The 24,476-nt window shown below is 35.3% G+C and overlaps 1 protein-coding gene across 2 annotated transcripts; it reads right to left on the minus strand.

Moving 5' to 3' along the window:
* Positions 1-44: 44 nt before the first annotated feature.
* LOC132308617 (polynucleotide 3'-phosphatase ZDP) lies at positions 45-8,800 on the minus strand. 2 transcript variants are annotated; one of them, XM_059806743.1, is made up of 12 exons: positions 8,307-8,800; positions 8,156-8,215; positions 7,195-7,257; positions 6,952-7,014; positions 4,584-4,655; positions 4,341-4,397; positions 3,715-3,791; positions 2,389-2,470; positions 2,058-2,213; positions 1,619-1,758; positions 1,330-1,399; positions 45-355 (listed from the first exon to the last, which is right to left on the minus strand). In XM_059806743.1, the coding sequence occupies exons 1-12, from the start codon at positions 8,628-8,630 to the stop codon at positions 308-310; spliced, it is 1,212 nt and encodes a 403-aa protein (XP_059662726.1). In that variant the 5' UTR covers positions 8,631-8,800; the 3' UTR covers positions 45-307. The 2 variants fall into 2 exon arrangements, with proteins under 2 accessions (XP_059662726.1, XP_059662727.1); XM_059806744.1 differs by having other exon boundaries at positions 2,097-2,213; positions 8,307-8,798.
* Between the last annotated feature and the right edge of the window lie 15,676 nt (positions 8,801-24,476).

Here is a 24,476-nt window from a genome sequence, read left to right on the forward strand (position 1 = left end):
CAAACAAAAACTTAATTACTGGTAATATGCAATCTGAGTAGCCATGCTTGCAAAATGTTATCATTTAAGATAGATGTTCTCCGCCTACATTAAGTTGTACATACAAAATATCAATCAGGCATTTCTGTTCCCGATCATTCATCCAGAGAGAGAGAGAGATTGAAATGAGAAAAAAAACGTTTTAGCAGAGCTAACATTTACAACCAGTAATATCCTGATCAGGTCCTCCGGTTAGACAGCACTCTGTTTTGCCAAAAGGATTAGTACATATTTTTTTATACATCAGAAGTTGCCAATAACATATCCTTCAGATTTGGAAGTATTGCTCAGGAACATAAAATTTTAATCCAACAGCCTGCAACCACAGTTTTTGTTTGGTCAGTGCAACTGTTTCAACCAGGTAAACGTGTTAGCTGATGAAATTTAATAAATCGTTTATGTAAATCCAACACCCCTTACTGAATCAGATTCGTGTACAAAATGTCCAACCACTTGAAGGTTTTGCCAGATTAATTGAAAGAATCAGATGAAATGGTCTTTAAGAAATATGATTCATTTGTTTTTCAAATATAGTTCTTTTTCCAGTAGTTATTCTTCATCGTGACAACAGAAATTATTATGGGCGATAAAACTGTGATACCTTGCTGCCATAGAAAGACTTGCCTACCACACACAGTCCACACCAACTTAGACCATCCTGTACTGGATGCACCATAAATTAATCCTCAATCAAAGTTACAGGCTGCAGAATTTCCAAAATGAAGCAATTTCAATGCTTGTAAGGATATAGCCTACAAGCCGTGGATATGCCCATCTATTCTATATATCAAGTGAAGGGGATGCTTTCTCGAAGCAGCCCCTTGTCACACCACATTTTTATTGCTGAATATCCCAGGCCCACTTGCCACAGATCCCAAACGGTGTCCACACATCAACCCCCTCATACCTACACCATGCTGCTGTTTCTTTTTTCCATGTGCTTTCTAAAGTCTCCCAGATAGCCCATTTTCCTCTCACTTCATTGATTTGGGCATGTGTTGCATCCCCAAATCAATATGTAACTTTTGTTCATCCTAAAAATCTTAGTTGGGCTTCATGACTCTTAACATGAAGCTAACCATATCACATTAATTTTACTTCTTGATATTACTTTTACTTTTCAATGTCAGATCATTCTTCTTTTTAAGGAATTATTAATAAAAGTTAACGAAGCTATAAGGCAAACTGCAACCACACCAAGTACAAGTTACTGAAACTCGTAATGCAACAAAAAATCACAATTTAAGCACAAAGTTAATATAAAAAGTCACAAGATAACTTTAACAATACCTGTGCAAATTTAATGTCAGCATCGCTATGATCATCAGGTCTGCCAGCCGCATCGCCAACATAAAAGGATCTACATATGCAAAGATAGAGGGCTATATCAAATAATTTCCCCATCTCCTATTAGTGTCATCTCAAAGAATTAATGGATGAACAAAACTGTGATATCAAATAGATACTAGTAGCTAACTTTTTCTAGTGGAGAATACTGGATACTTGGATAGAGTCTTAAAAAGCCAAAAGCATGAAAAGAACAGTAGAAGCAAGGGATAGAAAAAGAAGAATTAATAACTGATCCATATCAATTGAAATGCCAGAGTTGAACTGCTGCTCCATTATATGCCACATCCCAGGTTTGGGCTTGCGGAAGGGATCCTCTGCTTGACCATCAGATTTACCTTTAGATTTACCTAATCCACAAGCTATAAAAACCTGCAGACAGAATATTGTGATTTACTCATAGCATTCTCTTCTAGAACATTCTCTTTTATATATATTTATGCGGATGAAGTTAACAATATTTAAAAAAAAATAAGCACGAATCATTTGTAAGATGTTTTGTCTAAACAAGGCCACACGGCAACAGGAGGGCAGTGGCCAAATATGGATGTAGAACCTGACTCCATACCAGAAATCAATTGGACACATCCATTATCAGTAAGAGGGAACCGGTCATTGTGACATGCAGTGAAATTTTTTGAAAATTGGGCCAAGTTATCTCAAGTTACTACCCCATAAAAACTGCAGCATACGTTGACCAAATGAACCACCTGAATTGGGACTTCCACACGCTTTATAAAATTGTTGAGACGCCCAATTTTTGAGTCCACAGCTACCTGTCTCTTATTCTTCCAGCGCTCAATATTCGATTCATTTGTGAAGATCACCTATACATGAGAAGAAGATGATTGTGATAAATAAAAGTATTAAGGATAGATAAAAGACATAAAACTCAATTAGCCTAACTGACCACAATCTACTAACAAGTGTGCCAGAATAATAGCATTTTCCAAATCTAACATATAAAATTTCAGAGAGCTTTAATCAGAAAAAGAAGCAAACCAGCTTGTAGCCATCATTGTACAAGCTCTGCAGCTTCTCTGGTATTGAAGAATACATAAGTGACCAAGCATCCGGACCTGCTCTGGAATATAAAAGTAAAATCCATCAATCACTTTAAAGGATGCTTCACTCTAGAGTGAGCAGAATTTATGAATCCAACATGACTGACAAAACTCTCTAGAACTAGATTTACAGAAGAATCCTCCAAAAAGAGAAATCTTTTCAAACATAGACTTCCTGCTGTACCGTAAAGTACAAGTTTGGACATAGGTAAATCTAGTTTAAAGCATATTCCTTTTACTTATTTTGTTTATCAAGAAGACAAGCAATTTATATACAACAAAAAATCAACAAGATACAAGGGGCATAGCCCGGAAATTAACATCACAGGGAAGATACCCTCATCAGTAAGTACAACCAAGGTTGGAATACCCTCCAAAAACTAACAGTAAAACAGAAGACTGGTCAAATATACAATTAACTGGCCTGTACAAACTGAATTAGGAAGGTCCCTAGTAGTCACAATGTGTCAACATCAGCTGAATATTTAACCCTAATAGGTAAAGTCTGTAACTGATGCTAAAATTAGAGAAGCACCATCCGCATATCGACATTAGTTTCACCTTTTGTTCATTAAATAAAATTATTGACAACCACAAATGAAAAACCTCAAGGCGATAGCCTAATGGTAAGGACTCTCTTTAGTTAGGGCTCCTTCCTATAGCTGGGGAAACTCTCTCATTAATGCCAGCGGCATTTCTTTCGAAAGATGTCTCTTCCATGAGCTTCACAACTTGGAGTAGGACTTCGTGAGCATTATTACTGGTTTATTTGATTCAGTTCTCTGAATATAATTTTAGGCAACATGTAGAAGGAAGAATCATAAGATGCTAGTGAAAACCAGCTGTTTACAATACAGTTCACATTAGCTTATCCACCACTTCCTTTTATATTTATAATATTCTGAAAAACAAAATGCAGAACTACTTTTTTTTTTATAGGTAATAATTCAGTGAGCATTGTTATGGGTTGCTTTGGTCCAGTTCTCTGAAAATAGTTTTGGAGAACTCTGAAGACAGTTTTCGAGAACTCTGAAAACAGAAAGTAGTTTTCAGAGAATTACAAAAGGATGTCGTCAGAAATTGCCTTTTTCAACTTAGTTTCATACAACAGCTTTCAGAAAACTGTCAACAAAATAAAATTTTCTATCTGTTTTCTGTTTTTCTTAGTTCTCTAATAACAAGAAACTATTCTTAGAAAATTAAACCAAGCAATTGTTATATTTTCTTTATAAAGGTAGACATTATTAAAAGTAAATATTCATACCTTTTCACAGATGTTTTCGCAAGACATCCATCAAAGTCAAAAGCAGCAATTTTTCTTGAATCTTGAAGACCATCATCCTACAGAAGTGAAATGTTTAAACAGCATGCTAGCAACATCAGATGCCTGAAACTTGCCTTATGAATGGCCTCCAAGTAATAAGATATGCATGTGTGTAGGCATCAGTGACGTGACAATACATGTGCAAACAAATAGGTGTGAATCAACATTATCTAGAAAATAGAAATCCACTAACAACAATAGTTTCAGCAGAAGTCTGGTTCTTTTATATAGTACGAAACATAACATTTATCAGGAAGCAAAAATCAATGCAGTGAATTGAAAAAATAAAACATAGCACTAAAAACAGCAGTGAATGTTTCGTTCATTTGATAAATGTCAAACAATGTACTATTACCTTGTACTTAAAATAATAACAATTTTGTTTGGGACTTTGGGTACAAAAAAGAACTATACAGCAAATATCGGAGCTCATCATTTCTCACATGGTCAAACCAGCAGACTTACAGCCATTTGCATATAAATGACACTTCGAAACCATACCCTCATCTTTATACAAGATTTTTCAAGCAGTACAACTATACTATTCATAAATAACCATATCTCACCCGTTCAAGAAATATTATTGTCTGGAATGCCTTCCATTTTGGTAATAGTGTAGCATCCTGAATCAGGAAAAAGAGATGTTGGTAGAGGTAAAAACATGTGACTAATTGAAGGTTCCAGTGACAACCAAAATTCCATAAAAATGTAATTATGACAGTCTAAAGATTTACCCTGGCAAAATTCATTTATTCAAGTTCCAAAGCATGTTGAAATGAAGAAAAAGAAACCTTGAGGGTAGTACATACCTTATACTTGTCCTTGCTGTCAGAAGTGGAAAAGGCTAAATCCAGCTCAGCCACCTCATTGGGTGGAGACAACTAAGAGTCATTGAATAAAAAATATGATAAATAAGTAAATGCCCAACTCAGTGCAAAGGTATGTTAAAAGTTAAAACAATGAGAAATAGCATATAGCAAAGAGTAATTGTACGATAATTATAACAAACCAAAACCTAAACTATTAGGTCAACTGCAATCTGCAATTCTAAAATCGCATCCACATGGACTTGAATATCATAAATGCACTCCAATAAACAAACCAACTAGCCAGGAGTCACAAGTCAAAAGAATTATCAATACCACTTTAGCAAGGAAGACTTTATAACTAAAAGTGGTTTGTCAAAAGTAACTATGTGTGATTGATATACAGCTGTCAGGCTTAGATAGTGACAAAGCAGAGTAACTGCTTGAACCATTAGCCATATCTAAAGCAGAACCTGCATATCCAGTACCCAGGCTAATATCTCACCGCCAATTAAACAGTCCAAGGCTGCTACATTTTATGACTGAATCTATAAGAACATAAATTGAACAAGTCTACAATGACCCTAGAACATTGAAACTAACAAATATTTGTCTCAATATTTATTACACAAAAGATGTAGTTAATTTTTTACAAGTCAAATTGTACTGTAAAAGTAAAAAGGAACATCAACCAAAAGACACTAGAGAACACGGAGAAGCTGTAGAATTGTTAATGGCTCAGCCAAAAATCACTAGCGCTAGGCATTATGAATGGAATTCATCAGATGTACATATGCATAAATTATAAAAAAAATAATAATAATATATGCATATATTTCGAAATATATTAAATATATGTACATGTATATATATATACATACACACAGATATAGTTACGACACTGATTATCATGCATGAAACAGCATCAAATGTCATCCACCATATGTATGAAGTTTAGTGATCCAAACTTCTCACATTTGGGAGATCTAAATAAGCTACTTGTGTTTTGAGTTAAATGTAGACCAGTCAAATTGGTTCTCACAATTTAACAATTTTAATCTTTAAAAAAATAAAAATAAAATAAAAAATAAAAATAAAATTTAATAATCAACAAAGGAATCTGCAGGCACTATAATAATATTTCATGGTGTCTTATGCTAGGTAAAATTGGAAAAAAGTATTCCAAACCAAAGCAATCATTCAATCAACTTCAGCTAAAAGATATACCACAGAAAGAACTTCAACTGATGCCTATGGCAATTCAGGTGAAAATACTTTACAAAATCAAAATGAACTACGGAAAGTTTAAGGTTAAAACCTCATAGAACAGATTGTTGCAATCGCAGTATCTTTGGGAAATTAGATAGGGGACCAAATGCCAAATGGAAATAAGTATTGCCCACAAAAGAATATGGGAAATTTTTGTATGCAATCCTAAAGAGAACCCTAACAAAGTGCAATCCTATAGAATTTTTTGTATGCAACCCTAATGGCAAGAAGTATTACTTAGAAAATAAATGAAGAAACTGAAACTTACAAGTGTAAAAGAAATTTCTCCATTGAAATTCATCTCTCTTAAGGGTTCACACTTTCCGCAAGTGATATGTTTAGAGTAAACGTATGATGAAATTTCAAAAGAGGTCCCTGTATGTCTTTCACACGCATTCTAATGAAGCAAGTTTCCAGGGGCAAGAGTTTCTTGTAACACTTGTTACAACTATACTAGCATTTTTTTTTTGGAAGTTAAAGCAATTACACACACCCCCTACCACCACCGAGGTTCTCTGTTACATGGATTCTTCAAAAGTAGTGAAGTACCCGTGTCGGACACATATCCCTCGGACATGGGTATGGGATATGTATCCGACACTTTTGGTTGGATATGTACTTAAAAAGCATATCCAATCATTCAATTACAATATATTATTACTTTAAAAGCATTACTTTATTCTAGAAAATAAAATAAAATAATTAATAAAATGAATATTTAGCCGTGTCCGTGTATCCTTCTATTTGGAGATTTGACACGTCCGATGCATGGATACATACCCGTGTCACCCGTACCCGAGTCCATGTAACATAGCCAAGGTTCAAACCCTGACCTCCCCTTTGGGAAGGAAGGGGTGATACCGCTGGGCTAATTGGTCCTTTCTATACTAGCATGTTGATGTAAAGAAAAAAAGATTTCATACAAGGATTCATACGTTATAATCTCATGACATTTATTTTCTGTTATTAAACTGCATTTGTCTTATCTTAAGACTATAACATTACTGAACGCATAAAAGTAACCATGTTAACAATAAGATACATGTGTGATTGAAGATCAAATGTCAAGCAATAATTATTAAGCAAAGATGCATCCACCTACCTCTATTTTCTTTGAATATCTTTCCTTGGTCTCACTTGCTTCATCTTTATCTTTTTGAAGAACCTGAAAATAATAAATGTTAAGACAGACAAAGACAGATATCTTTACAGTATATAGAAGTTATAACCAGAAACTTAATTTGTTTACCCTCAAACTCTCATGCTCCATTTGGTAAGAAGGAAGGAAGAGGGGTGGAGAACAAATGTCATGCAATAATTATAAAGCAAAGATGCATCCACTTACCTTTCTTTTCTTTGGATGTCTTTCCTCTGTCTCACTTGTTTCATCTTTATCTTTTTGAAGAACCTGAAAATAATAAGACAGATATCTTTACAGTATATAGAAGTGATAACCAGGAATGAAGGAACAAGTTTCCTTCGTTTGATAGAGAGGAGACGAGGGAAGGGAAGAGATGATGGATGAGTCATCCTTCCTGGCCCACATTTTTTTACGGAAGGGAGGAAGGAAGAGAAGCAAAGCTGTTTTACAAATTGTAAATGTGCTCATCTGAAGTGGTGCTAACTAATGACTAAAAGGTTTTTGCTAATATACTACAACATCATCGAATATTTTAGATCCTTAACTGTCAGATCCTGATTTCTTGTTTTCAATTTTCAATTTTTTATTTTTTATTTTTCCATTAGTAAGTGATTCTCTATTTCCAGCTATCATCATGAACATATACAAGAAATTATGATTGAATAGAAGATGCAGGCTATCTTGAACTCAGACGCAATAAGTGAAAGAGAAAAGACATATATTGAGCATTTGAACTACGAGTTCTCAATCTTGATTCTCAACTTATGTGCACAGAAATTAGGATCAAATTGAGAATTTTCTTGATTTCTACTCCGTAAGTATACAAGTCAGATATACAATTCAATAAATCTGGATATAAAAGATAAGATATAACACAGAATTTCTTCTAGACACTTTTTATGTGTATTATTATTTGTGTAAATATAAAGTAACTAGTTTTAACCACCTGCACACAAATTACAGAAATTGAAAGCCATGCATCATATAGAAAGGCCTTGTCTCCAATTTCTAATTGTCATCTAAACGTTTTGGCGGAGTGTAATAGATATACTGCAAATCTGGAATCTATTTAACAGTTGTCTGTCAAAAAATTGTGCATGTATCAAATTTGTATTCCTTCACAATGTGTAGCAAATATTGCATGATTCAGGAATTCAGCTTATACCTTTTCCGGAGACAGATCACCTCCTTCCAGCAATTTCTTCAAGGTCTCCTTATCACCACTCTGTAAAATTGCAAACAATTGACCACTATTCAAACAAATTCTCAAACACAAAGGCCTAAACCCAAAACCCTAATGGCACATAAAATCAAACCTTCAGTGATGAGAACCCCTTGAATGCCTCGGCCGAAGTAATAGACTCCGAATTCATCGGAAAGCAGCGCGGGTGGTGCCACTTGGGCGTGTCGAACCCTCGCGGGTCTCTACTCACTAAACCCAACCGTAGATCATTCGCAGCGATGATCTTCGAGCATTTCTTGCACGAAGACCGATTGGACTTTGCATATTCCACAATGAGCTTTGAAGACGCCATCGAAGAAGAAACGAATGGTATGAAACTAGGTTTTTTTGGATCAAAGAGTGTGCTGGAAATGCGAGGGTTACGGGAGAGAGAACAGAGATTGGAGATGGTCAACATAAAGAAAGCATGATCTCGATGGGGATTTCTAGGGTTTATGGGTTGAATCGAACTAAGACAGGATTAACAATATCCCGCCATTTTGATGCCGTCGAGGTGGTATCTGTGCTTTTTTTTGCTTCTGTAAAATGCATGCACTGACACTGCACGCCAAGGGCTTGGGTTAAAGACAGACAATTTTTGGTTAACACTTCTATATTTAGTAAAATATCTCAATTATAAAAATATGTACTTATCCTCTTAACTTTTAAATTGATTGTATGAATTACTCACTCCATTCCATAACAGAGATTCATATTTAGAAATTATAATTTTTAAGAAGATACGTAATTAATGCATTGTTTTTTTTTTTAATTATTAAATTGAAATTTTTAATTTAAATATATATAATTACAAAGTTTTAAATATTTTAAAAAGATAAAGGACAATGATGAAAATATAATAAAAAAATATTTTTACTTTTTAAAGAAGACAACTAATTTGAAACATGTAAAAAGAGAAAAATGAACTAATAATATAAGTATTAAATTATCTTTATAACTTTTTCAGAATCAAAATAACCCTCAAAAATGAAAAAAAAAAAAAACAAATAAATCCTGCACCACGTCACAATTCCATCACAACCACCATTGCAATTACCCTTTTATGTTGTTGCATAATAACGACAACTATCTCAACAAACATGTAATTTTAGATGCTTTAATAGTCCAGTGGACAAGGGTGAATTCAAATTTTTCATGGACTAAATCAAAATATATCAATAAAATGTTGTTTAATTCAATTTTAGTTAATTAACAATATTTTTTTAAACAATTGACTGATTAAGGCATAAAAAATCCTATTTGGATAATTAATAATAAAAAAAAATTATCAATTTATTTCTGAACAATTCAGCACTCGGTACCCTATATTTTCTTTTGACCAATTTATTAATCCTATTTGAGAATCTAGTAGTGGAAGTAGAGTGTGAGTTAGTTCATGGGAAGCCCCTTCCAACACCATGGAATTCACTCAAAAGCACGTTTTTTTGTAAGTATTTTAATTTTCAAAAAGTAACTTTAGAGCTTTACCCTATATTAAGTACTTTTGCTTGTCAAAGTTCTTGTTATGATTACCTTCCCAAAAAAAAAAAAAATGGTTCTTCTTATGATTTTTTTTAGTTCTGAAAAGATTTCCATCTTAAAAAAGCTTAGCATGTTGATTTAGTTTGCAAAGCAAGAATTACAAACATTAATTAGTTGATTTAGAAAAAAATTTAAAACAAAACCCACACATACAAGTTAGCAGTTGCAAAGAGGAGAGGGGCAAGCTCGAGAGTTGAGAGACAGCGATTGAAGCTTGCAAACGGCGAACCCAAACTGGAACAGCGGGCGATGGAAACTGAAAGATATGGGTTTTGATTTTTGGAACAATCTCAAATGGTATGCCGATATGGGTTTTGATATATGTAATAGGTTTTGAACTTTTGATTCTTTCACAGATAGATAAACTAAAATATATGGGATTTGCACTTCTGATTCTTGTTGATTATGTAGTTTGCAGTTACAGAGAGAGAGAGAGAGCAAGTTCAGAGTTGAGAACGAGAATAGAGATGGAGGCGATTGGGGGAGGCTGGAATGATTTGCCCTAAATAAATATTTTTTTTCCTGGTGGCCCATCATTCATGGCCTATAAATTTTGAGGCCCATTAAATTGTGAGGCCCTGGGCGACCGCCTTTGTTGTCTTGGGTTAGGACCAATCCTTGGCTTATTTGACTTGGGCCTTTATTTTAGTATGGTGGCGAGTTGACTTGGCCTTGATTGGGTGGGCTGATTTTGGGGTGGGTAATACCGTAATACTATTAATAATATTTTTTTTTTTTTTTTTTTTGGGGGGGTTAAGCTAAAATTAGTATAGCAAATTTTTTTTGTGGACTCAAGCACACCAGTGCCCATTCCTACATCCGTCCTTGCTAGTGTGGGTGTTAGTGCCTCTGGTAAATTTTGGAAGGTCAGGTTTTGACTATTTGCATCTAATAATCTAACTTCTAATTCTTCTTCTTGTCTTATAAAAAATATATATAATAAAAAATAAATTGCAAACTTTCCTCCAGCCAAAATCATGGAGCAAATTAAGTGGTTCACCAATTTCCAGCACTAAATATAAATATTTCGATCACCCCAATTTATGTTTTGAGAATAATAATTTTGATTAAAAAAAAAAAAAAACTAAAGTCAATTCTGATAGTTAGAAAATATATATATATATATTTTTCCTGGTAAAAGCAAGCCAAACGGCATCTACAACCACAAAAGCATAAACCATACATAAGCAACCACTAAACAAAACAACCAAAACAAACCCTCTAACAAGACTTACACAACGGATCAGTGAGACGGGGCAACTGGAGGGTTGCCATTTCCAACCAACAGAGTGAGCTGCGACGCAAAAGACTGCGATTGAGATGACTTCGAAACAACAGAATCAGCAGTCTGAGCACCAAGCAAAATATTACCAACGACATCAAAGGCAAACTGATCTAGAACCAACATTCCTTAATGGAATCCTCACAAACTTTATGCTTCTTACTATCCAGCACAGATGAGCCCGTAACCACCATAGGATTATTAGAGCGACGCTTACGGCTATACCTCGCGGAGAGGGAACCCTGATTATAAGATGATTCTGACGAAGGGGAAGAACGACCTTTACGCCCATAACAAGACAACACAGGCCTTTACCTTTTATATCGCTTGGAGCTTTATGATCACAACGGTTCCGTCCATTAACATGAGATATGGATGGCAAACACTGAACATGTTCCTCCACATGAATGGAAGCCACAACACTTTGAGTAGGGGAGTTTGGAACATTAGCATTAACAGACCCAACCACACCGTTCCCCTCTGGAATATTAACCACCGCCGGGACACCCAACTGAAACCCCTCAAAAGAATCCTTAGACACTGCACCAATAGCAGTACCATTACCAACCCCGTCCCCAGCCACCACCCCCGCATTTGACACAATCTGGGTTGCTCCTTAAGTAGCAGCCAACTGACCATGAAACACAAGAACAGTGATGTCCCCTCTCTCATAATCAACACTCTCCACATATAGCTAATTATTACCAGGACTAACAGCAAAAACATCATTACGATCACTGTGATACCCCCGAATTTTCGGATGCAGGTTGGCCAGGCCCACGCCCGATTACCCGAGGATATCAAACCAATTAGCAATAATCGAACACGGAATACAATTAAAACAAATGAGATAAATAAAATTTGCTGAAATGAAAACTAAAATGATAATCCAATAATTGAAACCTCAGAATAATTAATTCCATTGATAAATAAACTATTCTATTACAACTGATCATCCACGAATACAAATCGTTCTCCAAATTATATAACTCGGGAATCCATCTAGTGGACCCCTAAAATACCCCACTGAACTCAGATGACTGGAAATAAAACCAAAGCCTAAAACAGGAAACAAAGTTCTACAGCATCGGTGGAGTGAATGACTGTATCTGCTCAGCACGATCCAGCTCTACCACTGGAACTAACGAACACCTGTAAAAATAAGAGTGGGTCAGGCCCACATGCAAATTCTTCTCTAACTACAATCCACACAGTGACCTGATACGCAGATACACCCTAGATATCTCAACAATAGCTATCTAGTCCATACATATATATATATATATATATATATATATATATATATATATATATATATCCACACTAAGGGACATTCACTGAACTACAGCAGGGGTCTCAACCTGAATAGAAGGCAACATGCGAAAACGCACCCAGAGGTGGGCATGAGTACCTAGACCTAACAGGGTACACCTCAACTACTATAGCCAGCTATGCATCCACTGCATATGCGCACCCTAACCAACGAGTCTGAGACTCAAGCTCATCTCGTGGTACCATAAACATATATATAAAGTCCGTCCAGAACCAGGGTATGTAGTTCAAATATTTATTGAACTGACATACAATAAACCAGCTAGTTAGTCTCTCAACTTATTCAGTTGATATGACTTAACTATCATCCATTATTTCGGGAAGCCACTCAACTTAGTTGCAGTTGATTTGACTTAACACAATTAGGATTCAATATTTTTAAATCCATTCCTTTAATCCGTTAGGTTAGGTTTAGGCGTTTTGAGCTAAACTGTCCCTAGTATGTCACCGTCCCATACCGGTGCATACAATCCTCTATATCCATGTAATTGACAGAATATATTTATTCAGCAATTTAAATCCAAAACCATGTAATTTACAACATATAAATAACAGTGTAGCAGATTAATATCCAAAACCAAAAGCTAGGTAATTGCAGAATAGTTTATACAATACTGCAACAATTACAGTTCAAAATCATAATCCAATTTCTTGTAGAATAATATATAAGATTTAACTATTAACATCCAAACCATGTAAATTACAACATATAAATAACAGTAGAGCAATTTACAATCCAAAACCATCTCAAAGAATTGCAGAAGACCTTTTTTTTTATTTTTTATTTTTTTATAGTTTCAGCAATTTAAATCCAAGAGTTAAACCATGATTTTGCAGGAAACGGTTTAAAGGCTCAACAACTAGCATCCAAAGCATGCGTAGATTACATCTAATGTATCAATGACTCTATCATGCATTAAAATAAGTTATTTTCAATCATATTATAGTCCAATAAAATTGCTAAATTAATTCAAGCAATTTAATTCTCTCCATCCGGTAACAGCGTGCTAAGTTGTATACTAGTATACGGTTTAATCTTTTAGCACAAAGCCACAATATGCTACAAGTCTAATTTTGTTAATTAAAAGTCTCCATCATACATCTAAACTTTAATTTAGAATCATATTGTAGCACCTTAAATTGTCAAATTGAAATTAGGCAATTTAACTTCCTTCCAGTAGTTAACCGCGCGCAAGTTGTTAATTAGCGCACTGTTAATTTTATTAATACAAAGAGGGTATTTTATGCAATCTAAGACTTTGATTACATGTTGAATTAATTATTGAAAAGCCCATTAGAATTTTAAAACTGTTCAGGAACCCCAAGTGCTCAAAACATTAGCTAAAAAGATCCTGTACGCACAAAACAAGGAAAGAGCCTGCTTTAGAAAAATGGAGCAGGCTCAATGCGGCATAGAGCCGGCTCTAAACCACCTTGGAGCCTGCTCTAAACAGGTGGGAGCCGGCTCTTGGCATTCCAGAGCCGGCTCTCTCTCTCCCCCTGTAAGCTTTCTCCGTTTCAGCTTCGTTCTGACCTTTGTTCCAACTCCGGCCAGTTGCTGCCTTTCAGTTTGGTTTTAAAACTAATTTAAGAGTTTTATTTAAGCCTAGAATCATCCCCATGATTTGTTTACAACAATTTGAAATCAATTACAGAGATTAAACAAAGCTATTAAACCAGTATGTTTGAAGAACAACACTGAAACTAATTTAAGAAATTTCAGTTCTCTTCCAAACCCTCTGTTCCTCTTCACCACTCAACCTAAGGATCTTATATAAATCCCTATGACATCCCCATGGTTCGTTTGCAGTAGTTGAAATTAATTACAAAGTCTAAAGTTACAACAGAGCAACATGCTTAAAGAACTGAAAACTGAAATGAGACATGTAGAAATTGTAACAGTTTTGATTTCAACACAACCAGATCATTAATATAACATATATTGAACATGTAAAGTCCAGTTACTAATTGATTAAACCCTAGAGATTATCTAGGTGCACAGAACACGAGCCAAAGAGAAGGAGAAAGAGAAGAACTTGCCTGTAGTTTTGGTCTCAAAACTGTGTTGTCGTCTTCCTAATTTCTGGCAACCACTGACCATCTTCAAACCTCCTATGGTTTTGGTTTAAGCCACCACAACTCTCCCTTGGCCCTCTCTATTCTCCTCCTAAGTTTTGTTCTATTTTCTCTCGCTCAGTTCTCTCAAAACTCTCTGTATTTTCACTATACCGTGAATAGGGTTATCAAACCTTAGGGGCGTATAAGTTATATATTTATAACTAATTCCAACTCCAAAGTCCATAAAAACCCTAAACTTAAAACCCAATTAATTATGTCGGCAAGCCCATAAAAATACTAAAACCCTAAAAGATAATTCATATACTTAATCTAATTAAGCAGTTACGTCCATGCAAGAAAATAATTAATAATACAATTAAAGTAACTACAGCAACCAAAAATACAATTAATTTAATTAAAATATATTTAACCAAATAAGGCAATTCAAATACAAGACTAACAGTTTAAAACAAATAAAACAATTAAACATTTAAGCAACTAGTCACATAAAAATGCAATAAAGATAATTGAAATTCCAATTTTATCCTTTTTAAAATTAGGGGTATTACAATCGTCCCTTGGGTTCCATATATCCTTGCCCAAGTAACCCTTTACACCTAACCATGACCCATGCGCCATGATATTCGACTGTGCCTGAGAAGCACCTTCTGAACAATTCTGCCATTGATGCCTAATAATACCAGAAGTGTAACAGAATGACGGAAGCTTTTTATATTGGATTTGAACCCAAACCTCCGTATCCGATGGACCCAGTAACCGCACATTCCGGCGAAGCGGTTTAGAAATATCTAACTCCACTTTGAGACGTAAAACCCTACTATCACCCAACATCATCTCCTTACTCTCCATCATACCATCATACCCCTGTCTCGCAACTCAACCTTCAAGCAACGACCAAAGGCCTCAGTAATACGGCAGCCAACCATTTCAGAAAGATAATTCGCTGGAACATCACAGAGTTGAACCCAAAAAGGAGAAAGTTGGAAGGCTGATTCAGACTGAATGAGATCATCAACCCACTCTTTAAGAACTAACAAATGTGTCGCGGCCTAAGTTTTGTAAACCTGGTACGTCAGTGATGACCAAAAGATGATCCGATAACGGATCCGAAATGCGGAAGCGAAAGATGAAACAACGGTCTCTAGAGATAGAATGCGTCTCTAAGACACCAATGTGACCCTCAATGAGGTCATGGAACCCAAAGGAAAACAAATGCGGAAGTGTCATTTCAAAAACGGACAAAAATGAACTAGGGGCAAAATGGTCATTTTGTAAAAAAATGGATTCAAGTGCTATCAAGCACACCACTAGGAAGACAATGAAAAACTAATCATAATGGACTCAAGAATTTCATTATTCGGATTCCGGACGAAGGAGAAACGACAAAACAAAGAAAAACTAGCAATAAAGCTAAAAGGGTAAACTGGTAATTATTCAGATATATTTGGGTGCAACTGAGCACACCGTTGGATAGAAAATGCAAAATTAATCAATTTAAAAAAAAAATTCACTTGATTTGGAGTTCGGATGAAGGAGAAAGGTCAAAAACAAAATCAACGTCGCGGCGGCCCGACGAAAGCCGTGACAGCTACAGTGCCGTCAACCCACTACTGCTGCAACTGAGAGTAAAAACGGGCATCTAAACGGACTTTTCTAGAAAAACTTAAAGAAGAACCCCCTCCTAAAATCAAGTTTCCTACCCCGATCGCGGACGAAAACAAAAAAAATACATTGTAAAACGCCCAGAATGCCCCCAAGAAAATTTGGTCAAGGGGGTAAAAATTTCTCCGAGCTACTGCCCAAAGAAAGGAAATAGGGCTTCGGGAGGTTTTTAAATTGCCTAAATTGAAAATGCAATCTTAAAATACACCCACAAGACCCCCGGAAGTTTCGGATCGGTCGTCATACTTTTCAAAAAAAAGTCGATGAATAGTACCAAATACATTTGCACTAAAAATCTGCAAAACCTGGCGGCAAGGATTTTTCGGACAAATCTGGATTTTTGAGGGTCAAGATGGCATTTTCTGGAAAAATACAAAGAAGAAACCCCCCTCAAAATTGAGTTTCTACGTGACTCACAAGGAAAAATGAAAAAAAAAAAGCATTGTGAAATACCCGAAATGCCCCTGGAACATAATAGGGTAAAACTCCCTAAAAATGCTACTTAGAGTTTTTGTTTCATCAAGGATGGTGTTGTTTGCCAAAGTGAGTATGTAAGTGTATGCAGTATGATAAAATAGATGTACCAACATGGCCTAAAGCCTCTTTACATTCCATTAACAAGTTTTAGCATACAAAGCCTCCATTTATCACAAATAAGCTACAATGGCAATACTTGAGTTTTAGAGGAAACATACTTGTAACCTTTCAAGTTTATGGCCCTTGGCCTCATGTCATACATGTAAAATGAACACTTCCAAATGTACTTAGATACTTATTACAAAAAGGAAGCCACCTTAGCTTCTAAAATACCATACATCCATGGCATACAGAATATAACATCTAAAAGATAAAACATGCTAAACAAGTGCATGTCCATATACAAAAATGCTTCAAGTACTCGTGAACCCCTATGGATGATGAGCATCCACAATTATTGTCTCCTTACCTGTAAAATAACCCACACAATTAGGGTGAGTAATCAAGTTACTCGTAGGATGTGGTGCATGCACATACCCTATAGTTTCAAATATAATGTGAACCAAACATAGATTATCACAAGGGTGCAATCCACCTAATGTCTATGTTTTCAAGGTACTCTAAGAGATCATCTCAAGCTATACAAATATTTGAAATGACAACCATATAGCATTCAAGTATACATGAATAAGTACACTAACCGCATTGAAACTAAAATCACCAAATCACAAGTTACAAGAAATCCATGATTTACAACTTGGAATATAATGTAAATCAAATAATGGAAAGACTAGGATATGTGGCTACGAGACCATACAAGTTATTTTGGATAATTACGACCTACAAGGTACTGCCTAGTGCGCACTGTGACTTAAGAGAATTCCTATCCTCCGTACTAGAGCCAAACCCTAGCCATCAACATCTCATATCCTTACAAGCTTCCAAAAATCAATAAGTTCATGACATCTATGCAATCTCAATGCATGAAACTACCTACCAAGCACAAGAAGGGTAAAACCACACAACCCATGTCTTAAGGTTACATGTCTAAAGTGGCAAGTTAATGATATTACACATCATGTTATATCAATTTACAATCAATATAGGCCATAATTGCAAATCATGAAATATAGTAATTTACCTACAAGTAATTATAAGTGCCACACACAAGATTTTCATACTAAGCTTTCAATGAAATTTATATTACTTAACATCATAAATGTAATCTCCAGATATTCATAATAAAACCTCAATAGAATCATAAGTATTAGGCAATTTATTAGACAATAGCCTACCTATACAATTTAATAGTCACATACATGCTTTAATCCACAAATCTTAAGTTAAGCATATAAAATCTTTATTTACATGCTAGTACAAGAATTTAAAAAGGCATGTAATCAATATATATTAAGCTCCAATATATATAAAACCCAAAGAAGATAAACATATAACCACCCATACCTCAATAGAGAATTGAATCTCTATAATCCAAGCAACCAAGCTTAAAATGGAAAACAAGTTTAGGGTTAATGAAGAGGGGAGTGAGAGGAAGCTTTTGTCTTCCAAGGTTTTATGTCTAAGGTGAGTGGAAGGAGGCTAAAATGAAGAAGAAAGCTATTAACCAAGCTTTTCTCCAATGATGGCTAGGTTATGGTTCTTGAAGACAAGTGAAAATGAAAATGATAAACTGTAAAATGGTGAGTGGAAGGGTTAGAAATCCTCCACTCACTATGTGCTCTTACATTACCTCTCACACACACACAATGCAAGACAAAATGGTGAACCTACACTTATCATGAATCTATGGTTCATTCCTATGCTTAATCTAAAGCCTACACTTGTCACCATCCTATGTAAACTTCCAAGACTTAATATTGAACCTACACTTGTCAACCATCCTTGCTAACAAGTGTACCAATCCTAGGCTAACAAGTGGGTGAATCTCCACCCTCCACATGTCATCATCCAAGGCATCAAAGTATTTCTACACAAATGTTAACAAGTGGACCAATGAGAGTGTGACACTTGTCACACTTTTCGAAAATTACAAACAAGTCCTTTTTGAAAATATCTTTCAAATTAAATTACAAAATGGTCCCTAAGACGAAAAATAATTACTTTGCATAATTACACTAAAACCCCTCAAGTTTAGGTTAATTACCAAAAAGTCATGCTTTCATGCATTTTACAAGAAAAGTAAACATCCAATTTGTTTTTCTACAAAAGTAAAAATGTAGATATCATAGAAATGAAATATCATGGATGTATACCAAGCCGGAATCAAATCAGAGCACAAAAAGTGAGGTTAAGTAAGGAAAAATGAAAATCGACTAAAGGACGAAAAAGGGAAAAGACGAAAAAATGAATAGTGTTGAAAAACAAAAAATGTGGAAATGACTCGATCCTCAAAGGAAGTTGTCAATCCAAAGGAAAGAGTCTCAGAAACCATTTCCAAGCAATCGAGACGACACTAAGAGGCGGAAAATCGAACCCGAAAAGGAAAAGATAATGGAAAAAATTTATTCGCAAAATTTGAATAAAGGGAAAGAAATGAAAATAACCGGGTCATTACAAAATGCCTGTCAAACAGCTAAGGACAGCCATGTAAAATCCGGTAATGAACAGAACTGTCCGGTATAACCAGCTGAAATAAATTGCGGGCAATCTTATAAATAATAAGACGAGATGAGATAGCGTATTTATGTCTCTCATTGGGCCACAGCTTCGAAAGCATCCTACCAAAAGTATACTTAGCCCCAACCAACGTAATAGTTTTCGTAGCCCAGACTCGGCCATACAGGCTGTTACAACACAAAGAGACACCTTGAGTAGTGTAACACCCCCACATTTCCCACGCATAAGTTGATCAGGCTTATACACGAAAAACGAGGGATATCAAAAACAATTGGCAATATACAAGCATGGAATACAAAATGATGGAAATAAAAGAATTTAGACAGGAAAGAAACATTAAATAATACAACATCCATCCATCCTTTATTTAATACAGTACTTCATTACAACTTGGAAATCCTACGTCAGGGATCCCTAAATATAACCCTGAGAGTTCAACGTCAAAAGTAAATAAAAACTGAAACTGAAATACTACATAAAACTTCTACCCTGCACTGGATCGTAGGAGTAGATGAGTTCGGATGATGGTCCCACACTGCTAACCTCAGCCTTGAAACGGATACTGACCGTATCCTGAAATAACAACAATGGTGGGTCAACCCCACGAGCAAGTCCTCTCTACTATGACCCAAATCAGAGAATCAAATAAATTAATCATTATGAATCGGTTGAGTACTATATCTGTATACATCCTACGGGAACTATCCGATGTATAACATGACCTCAACCAGAATAGACGGTGATCACTTAGACTCACACTAGGTGGTTAAGTGTCGCCTTTCCCTACCCGGGAAATCAGCTATTATACATGGTGCACGGTACTGACAACACAGACTATAACGAACTACACAATGATAACACCTCGCAAAGTACTGATGAATATACTGAGCATATAAATTAGGCAACACATGCCAACAATATTAAGAAATATACCGAGTATGTCAATTAGGCAACACATGCCAATAATATTAAACCACATACCCCGACAGCCACACATCTGTCTATCGCAACGAATGCATAAGGTATAAATGAGTCTAAACTTATTAGTCAGCTCACATGGTTCTATATGGCAACACATCCATATAATATAAATGCGACATAATAAACAGTCCATTTATTCCCTGAAATGCACACAGCATAATAATCATGGTTTATATACGATTAACAGTATAAATATTCCATAATATATAATGGGTTATTTATATGAAGAAAACCAAGCACTAATTAATTTAACATTAATGGTTATTACAGTTTAATAAAATAATACCATTAATAGTCGTTAAATCAATTACATATGTTTACTAGCGATTCGCACTTTAACTGATACAATTAATATTTAGAAATATTAATCGGACAATTATAATAATTAACGAGAAATAAAATAATAATATAATGTCCCGTTAATTCCAAAAATGCCAACCCGAGGCCCCAAAATGTATAGTGAAGGTCCTGGTAATGACAAAACAGTCCCTAGGGGTATTCTGGACTTTTCCAGCAGCCGCAGAGGCCCTTCACGCGCCCCCACGCGCCTCCCAGAGCTCCCCACACGCGCCGCCAAGCTTTCCCCCTCTCCCACGCGCCTCCACGCGCGTCTGGCGTCAGCCACGCGCGCACACGCGCTCCCACGCGCGTTTGGAGAGTCCCACGCGCGCGCACGCGCTGCCACGCGCGCGTTGATGGCTTCCTGCTGACGTGGCGTTCTCCGGTTGGTTGGCTGCATCATCCTTCCTACATGCGCGCCACACCGGATCATCTCACCCTATCTTCCCTCCATCCAACGCCCACAGATCCGGGTGTACCGCGGTATCATGGACCGCGATGCACCGGATCAATCAGACTCCACTAATGGCCAAGATGCGCGCGTACACCCTCCTATGGTGCGCCGCGTTGCACCGGATCACTCCGGTCGTCTCCCCCGCTGCCGGCGACCGGAAAACTCGCCGGAAGGTCGCCGGAAATTGCAGAAAATGCCCGGAAAAATCTAGAAAATTCTAGAAAAATCCCTAAAGTCTTATTTAATTATTTTTAGCCATTATTAATTTCATAGGACATTAAATAAATATATACCATCCTATATAATTAAAATTCCATTAATTGAATAAAATAAAATTAATAATTTATTAACCTCTAAACCTTGGCTCTATGCATAAAACTAAGCTAAACAATTAATTTATTAATTCAAAGGGGAAAAGTAGATAATAACTTGCCTTTTTGGATTTAAAATAAATCCGCCGGTCTGCGCGTAGTCGGGTAAAATCGCCTACACCGGTCCAAGCTTCTTTCTCTTTCTCTTTTCCTTTCACTCTTATAAAATAGCTCACTAGAATTTATACTTTGCTTCTAACTCCCTTTTATTTTTTTTTTCTAAGGCAAGCTAGTTAATTTATACACAAAATATATAATATAAATATTACAAATATCTAATTTATAATAACTTCTCACCCATTTCTCATATTCCTACCTATATGGCTTTAATTCCAACCATAACCATTGATGCAATCCTATCCTAATCTCTAATTTCATCATGACTTTGGTTTAATACTATTATTATTATTATAAATATTATTATTATTATTACTAATATTATTATTAATAAACTTTTATAATAATTATTATTATTATTATATTATTATTATTATTATTATTATTAAACTAATATAATTATTATTATTACCAAATAATACATTATATCATCATAATACTATATAACACAAATATAATACTTTAATTAACTAATAATGATTAATTTAAGCATAACCAACAAATGAAATTATTATTAATAATACATGCATAATTAAATGAATAAATTTACTATTTTAACATACACAATTAATTTACATGCACAATTAAATGAACTTAATATAATAATGTAGTATGCACAAATAAATAAAATTAATTAACCTAACACAAGATTAATTTAAATACATTCTTTAAAAATTACGGGGTATTACAAGTAGTGTCCTCAACCGATAACTGAACCGGCAACTTCTCGATGCTCGTAAGAGTTAACCCGTTTATTTGAGCAATTAATGAGGTTGCCATCAACCCAACACAGAGCAAAGGAAAAACAAGACCACAAACAGAGGCCCGGAACTGTCTGCAATTCAATAACATCGAGCACTGACCCACTATGGAAAAACACATGCTACCCTACATAGATATCACACCAAAAGAATAACCTAGAAAGCTATAGAAGGCGGTCAAATCGTGGGTAACAAGAATCCTATCCGAACCATAAGAATTACGCACATGGAAATAAAGGATGTTGCCACCCACATAGCTAATAGATAGAACCACAATTGAGAAACACATTATACAACAACCCACATGCACCAGTAAAACAAAGAAGAATATAAGAGAAGTGGGAAAAGCCACGTAGCACCAATTAAGAACACACACAAATAAGCAAACCTTACAACGGAATCTCAGCGACATGGTCAGCCACATACCCACGTGGATATGATCTCCACGACACAAACCCCACCTACCCCACCATAACTTGACCCACCTACACAACGTCCACTAAAGTTCGATCCAGACAACCCAAAAACACCTCACTCGCCGACAAGGAACTCCAACAACCAGACCGGACATAGCAGAGGGGAAAACACCTCGCAACGAACGCCACCAATAGTCCAGTCACAGGAAAACACAAAATCGAAGAAGCCACCATGCCCACAAGAAGAACCCCTCACGATTATAGCGATACCGGAATCACGAATAAGTAGGAACAAACATCACAACCCACCCTCAACAAACCAAAACACTGATTAAAACAAGAAATCCAACAGAAATTCACACTCTGATCACACAGAGAACCTCAGCTCACCTGAGAACCCCCATGAGAGAGAATATTAGTGTTAGAGAATTATAAAATTGGCGTCGTAAAGGTTATAAAATTGTTGAGTTGAGTTATCATATTCATTATATCACTAATAACATGCGATTGTAAGGCCACACATAGAAATTGGTGTCCCATTGTTCCTGTTCACATCTACATTTCCTTAACATTGATTATATAGACAACTTAGTAATTACATTATTTTAAATCATCATATACATATTACATTTAAAAAAACAACATATGTAATATTGGAGATTTTAAATTGAATCCATATTTAGCTTGGAAACGCGAAAGAAATAAATCATTTAAAATAATAAAATCATTCAATCACTGCAATATTACATTACAATTCAAAGTTTAATGTTATAAAAGAAAAAACATAAACTTCTAATAAACATTTTATGCAACTATCTAAAACAGTAGTGGTGGTGGTGGGCAGGGACGGACTCAATCAATTCAGGCTTAGAGAGGCTGGATTTTTTCTAAATTATATTATTACTTATAATGTCAGTTAAATTTTAAAAAATGCCCCCACTCAATGTTTTAAATTGCCCTCCTTCACATTTTTACTAGGGTGTTTAAAAAATCCGGTAAACCGAAAAACCGAACGGAACCATACTGAATTGAGCGGTTTGAGCTAATTGTATAACGCTTTGGTCCGGTCCTGGGCCCAAAATTATTGAACTGTAATTTTTTGGTCCGGTCCTAATTTAGGGTCACGTTGGACCGGACTAGCCCGGACCGAACCATTATTATGTTATAATATATATATATATATATATTTATATATGTATATCACATCCTAAACCTAAATCGAGTAAAGTTCTCACGTGCCCCCTTTTTTTCTTTTGTTCTTTAAATTCCTTAATTTTTTTTTTACAAAATTCAAATTTTCCTTTTAAAATATATCTCAATTTTCTTTCCTTTATTTCTTCTTAATTTTTTTTTGTTTTTTGCGTGTTATATCAATGTTAGTTGATATTATTTATTTATTTATTTATAATTTTGCCCCCTCTAAAATAAAATAAAATAAAATAAAAATCAACTGAAACCGACAAATCGAACCGAACTAAACCGGTTTTTTGCGATTTCGGTTTGGTTTGGTTCCATGGACATTATTGTTCGGTCTAGTTCCAAAAATAATGAAACCGTTATAAATGGTTTGGTCCCAAAATACTTCCAATCCTTCCAAACCAAACCGTGTGCACCCCTAATTTTTATCTCAATTATTTCTTCACTGAAATTTTTTTAATTTATATTATTATCTAAAGTTTTAGTTAAAATTTAAAAAATGACACTACTTCCAAAAAAAAAAAAATTTAATTTGTCTACAATTATTTATTTATTTATTTATTCTTCGACACGCCCCCCTCAAAAAATTCCTAGATCCGTCATTGGTGGTAGGTGTG

The sequence above is a fragment of the Cornus florida genome, unplaced genomic scaffold, assembly GCF_030987335.1.
Source record: "Cornus florida cultivar Cherokee Brave unplaced genomic scaffold, ASM3098733v1 CherokeeBrave_3.0.0_Hap2_Chr05, whole genome shotgun sequence".
In the NCBI taxonomy this organism is placed as follows: Eukaryota; Viridiplantae; Streptophyta; class Magnoliopsida; order Cornales; family Cornaceae; genus Cornus; species Cornus florida.

Coding starts and splice junctions, on each gene's coding strand:
- LOC132308617 (XM_059806743.1), bottom strand. CDS start 8,630: ATGTTGACCATCTCCAATCTCTGTTCTCTCTCCCGTAACCCTCGCATT. Junction 1,759..2,057: donor TATGCTGCAGTTTTTATGGG/GTAGTAACTTGA, acceptor TTCTGTCTGCAG/GTTTTTATAGCTTGTGGATT. Junction 1,400..1,618: donor ATTTCAATTGATATGGATCA/GTTATTAATTCT, acceptor TTGCATATGTAG/ATCCTTTTATGTTGGCGATG.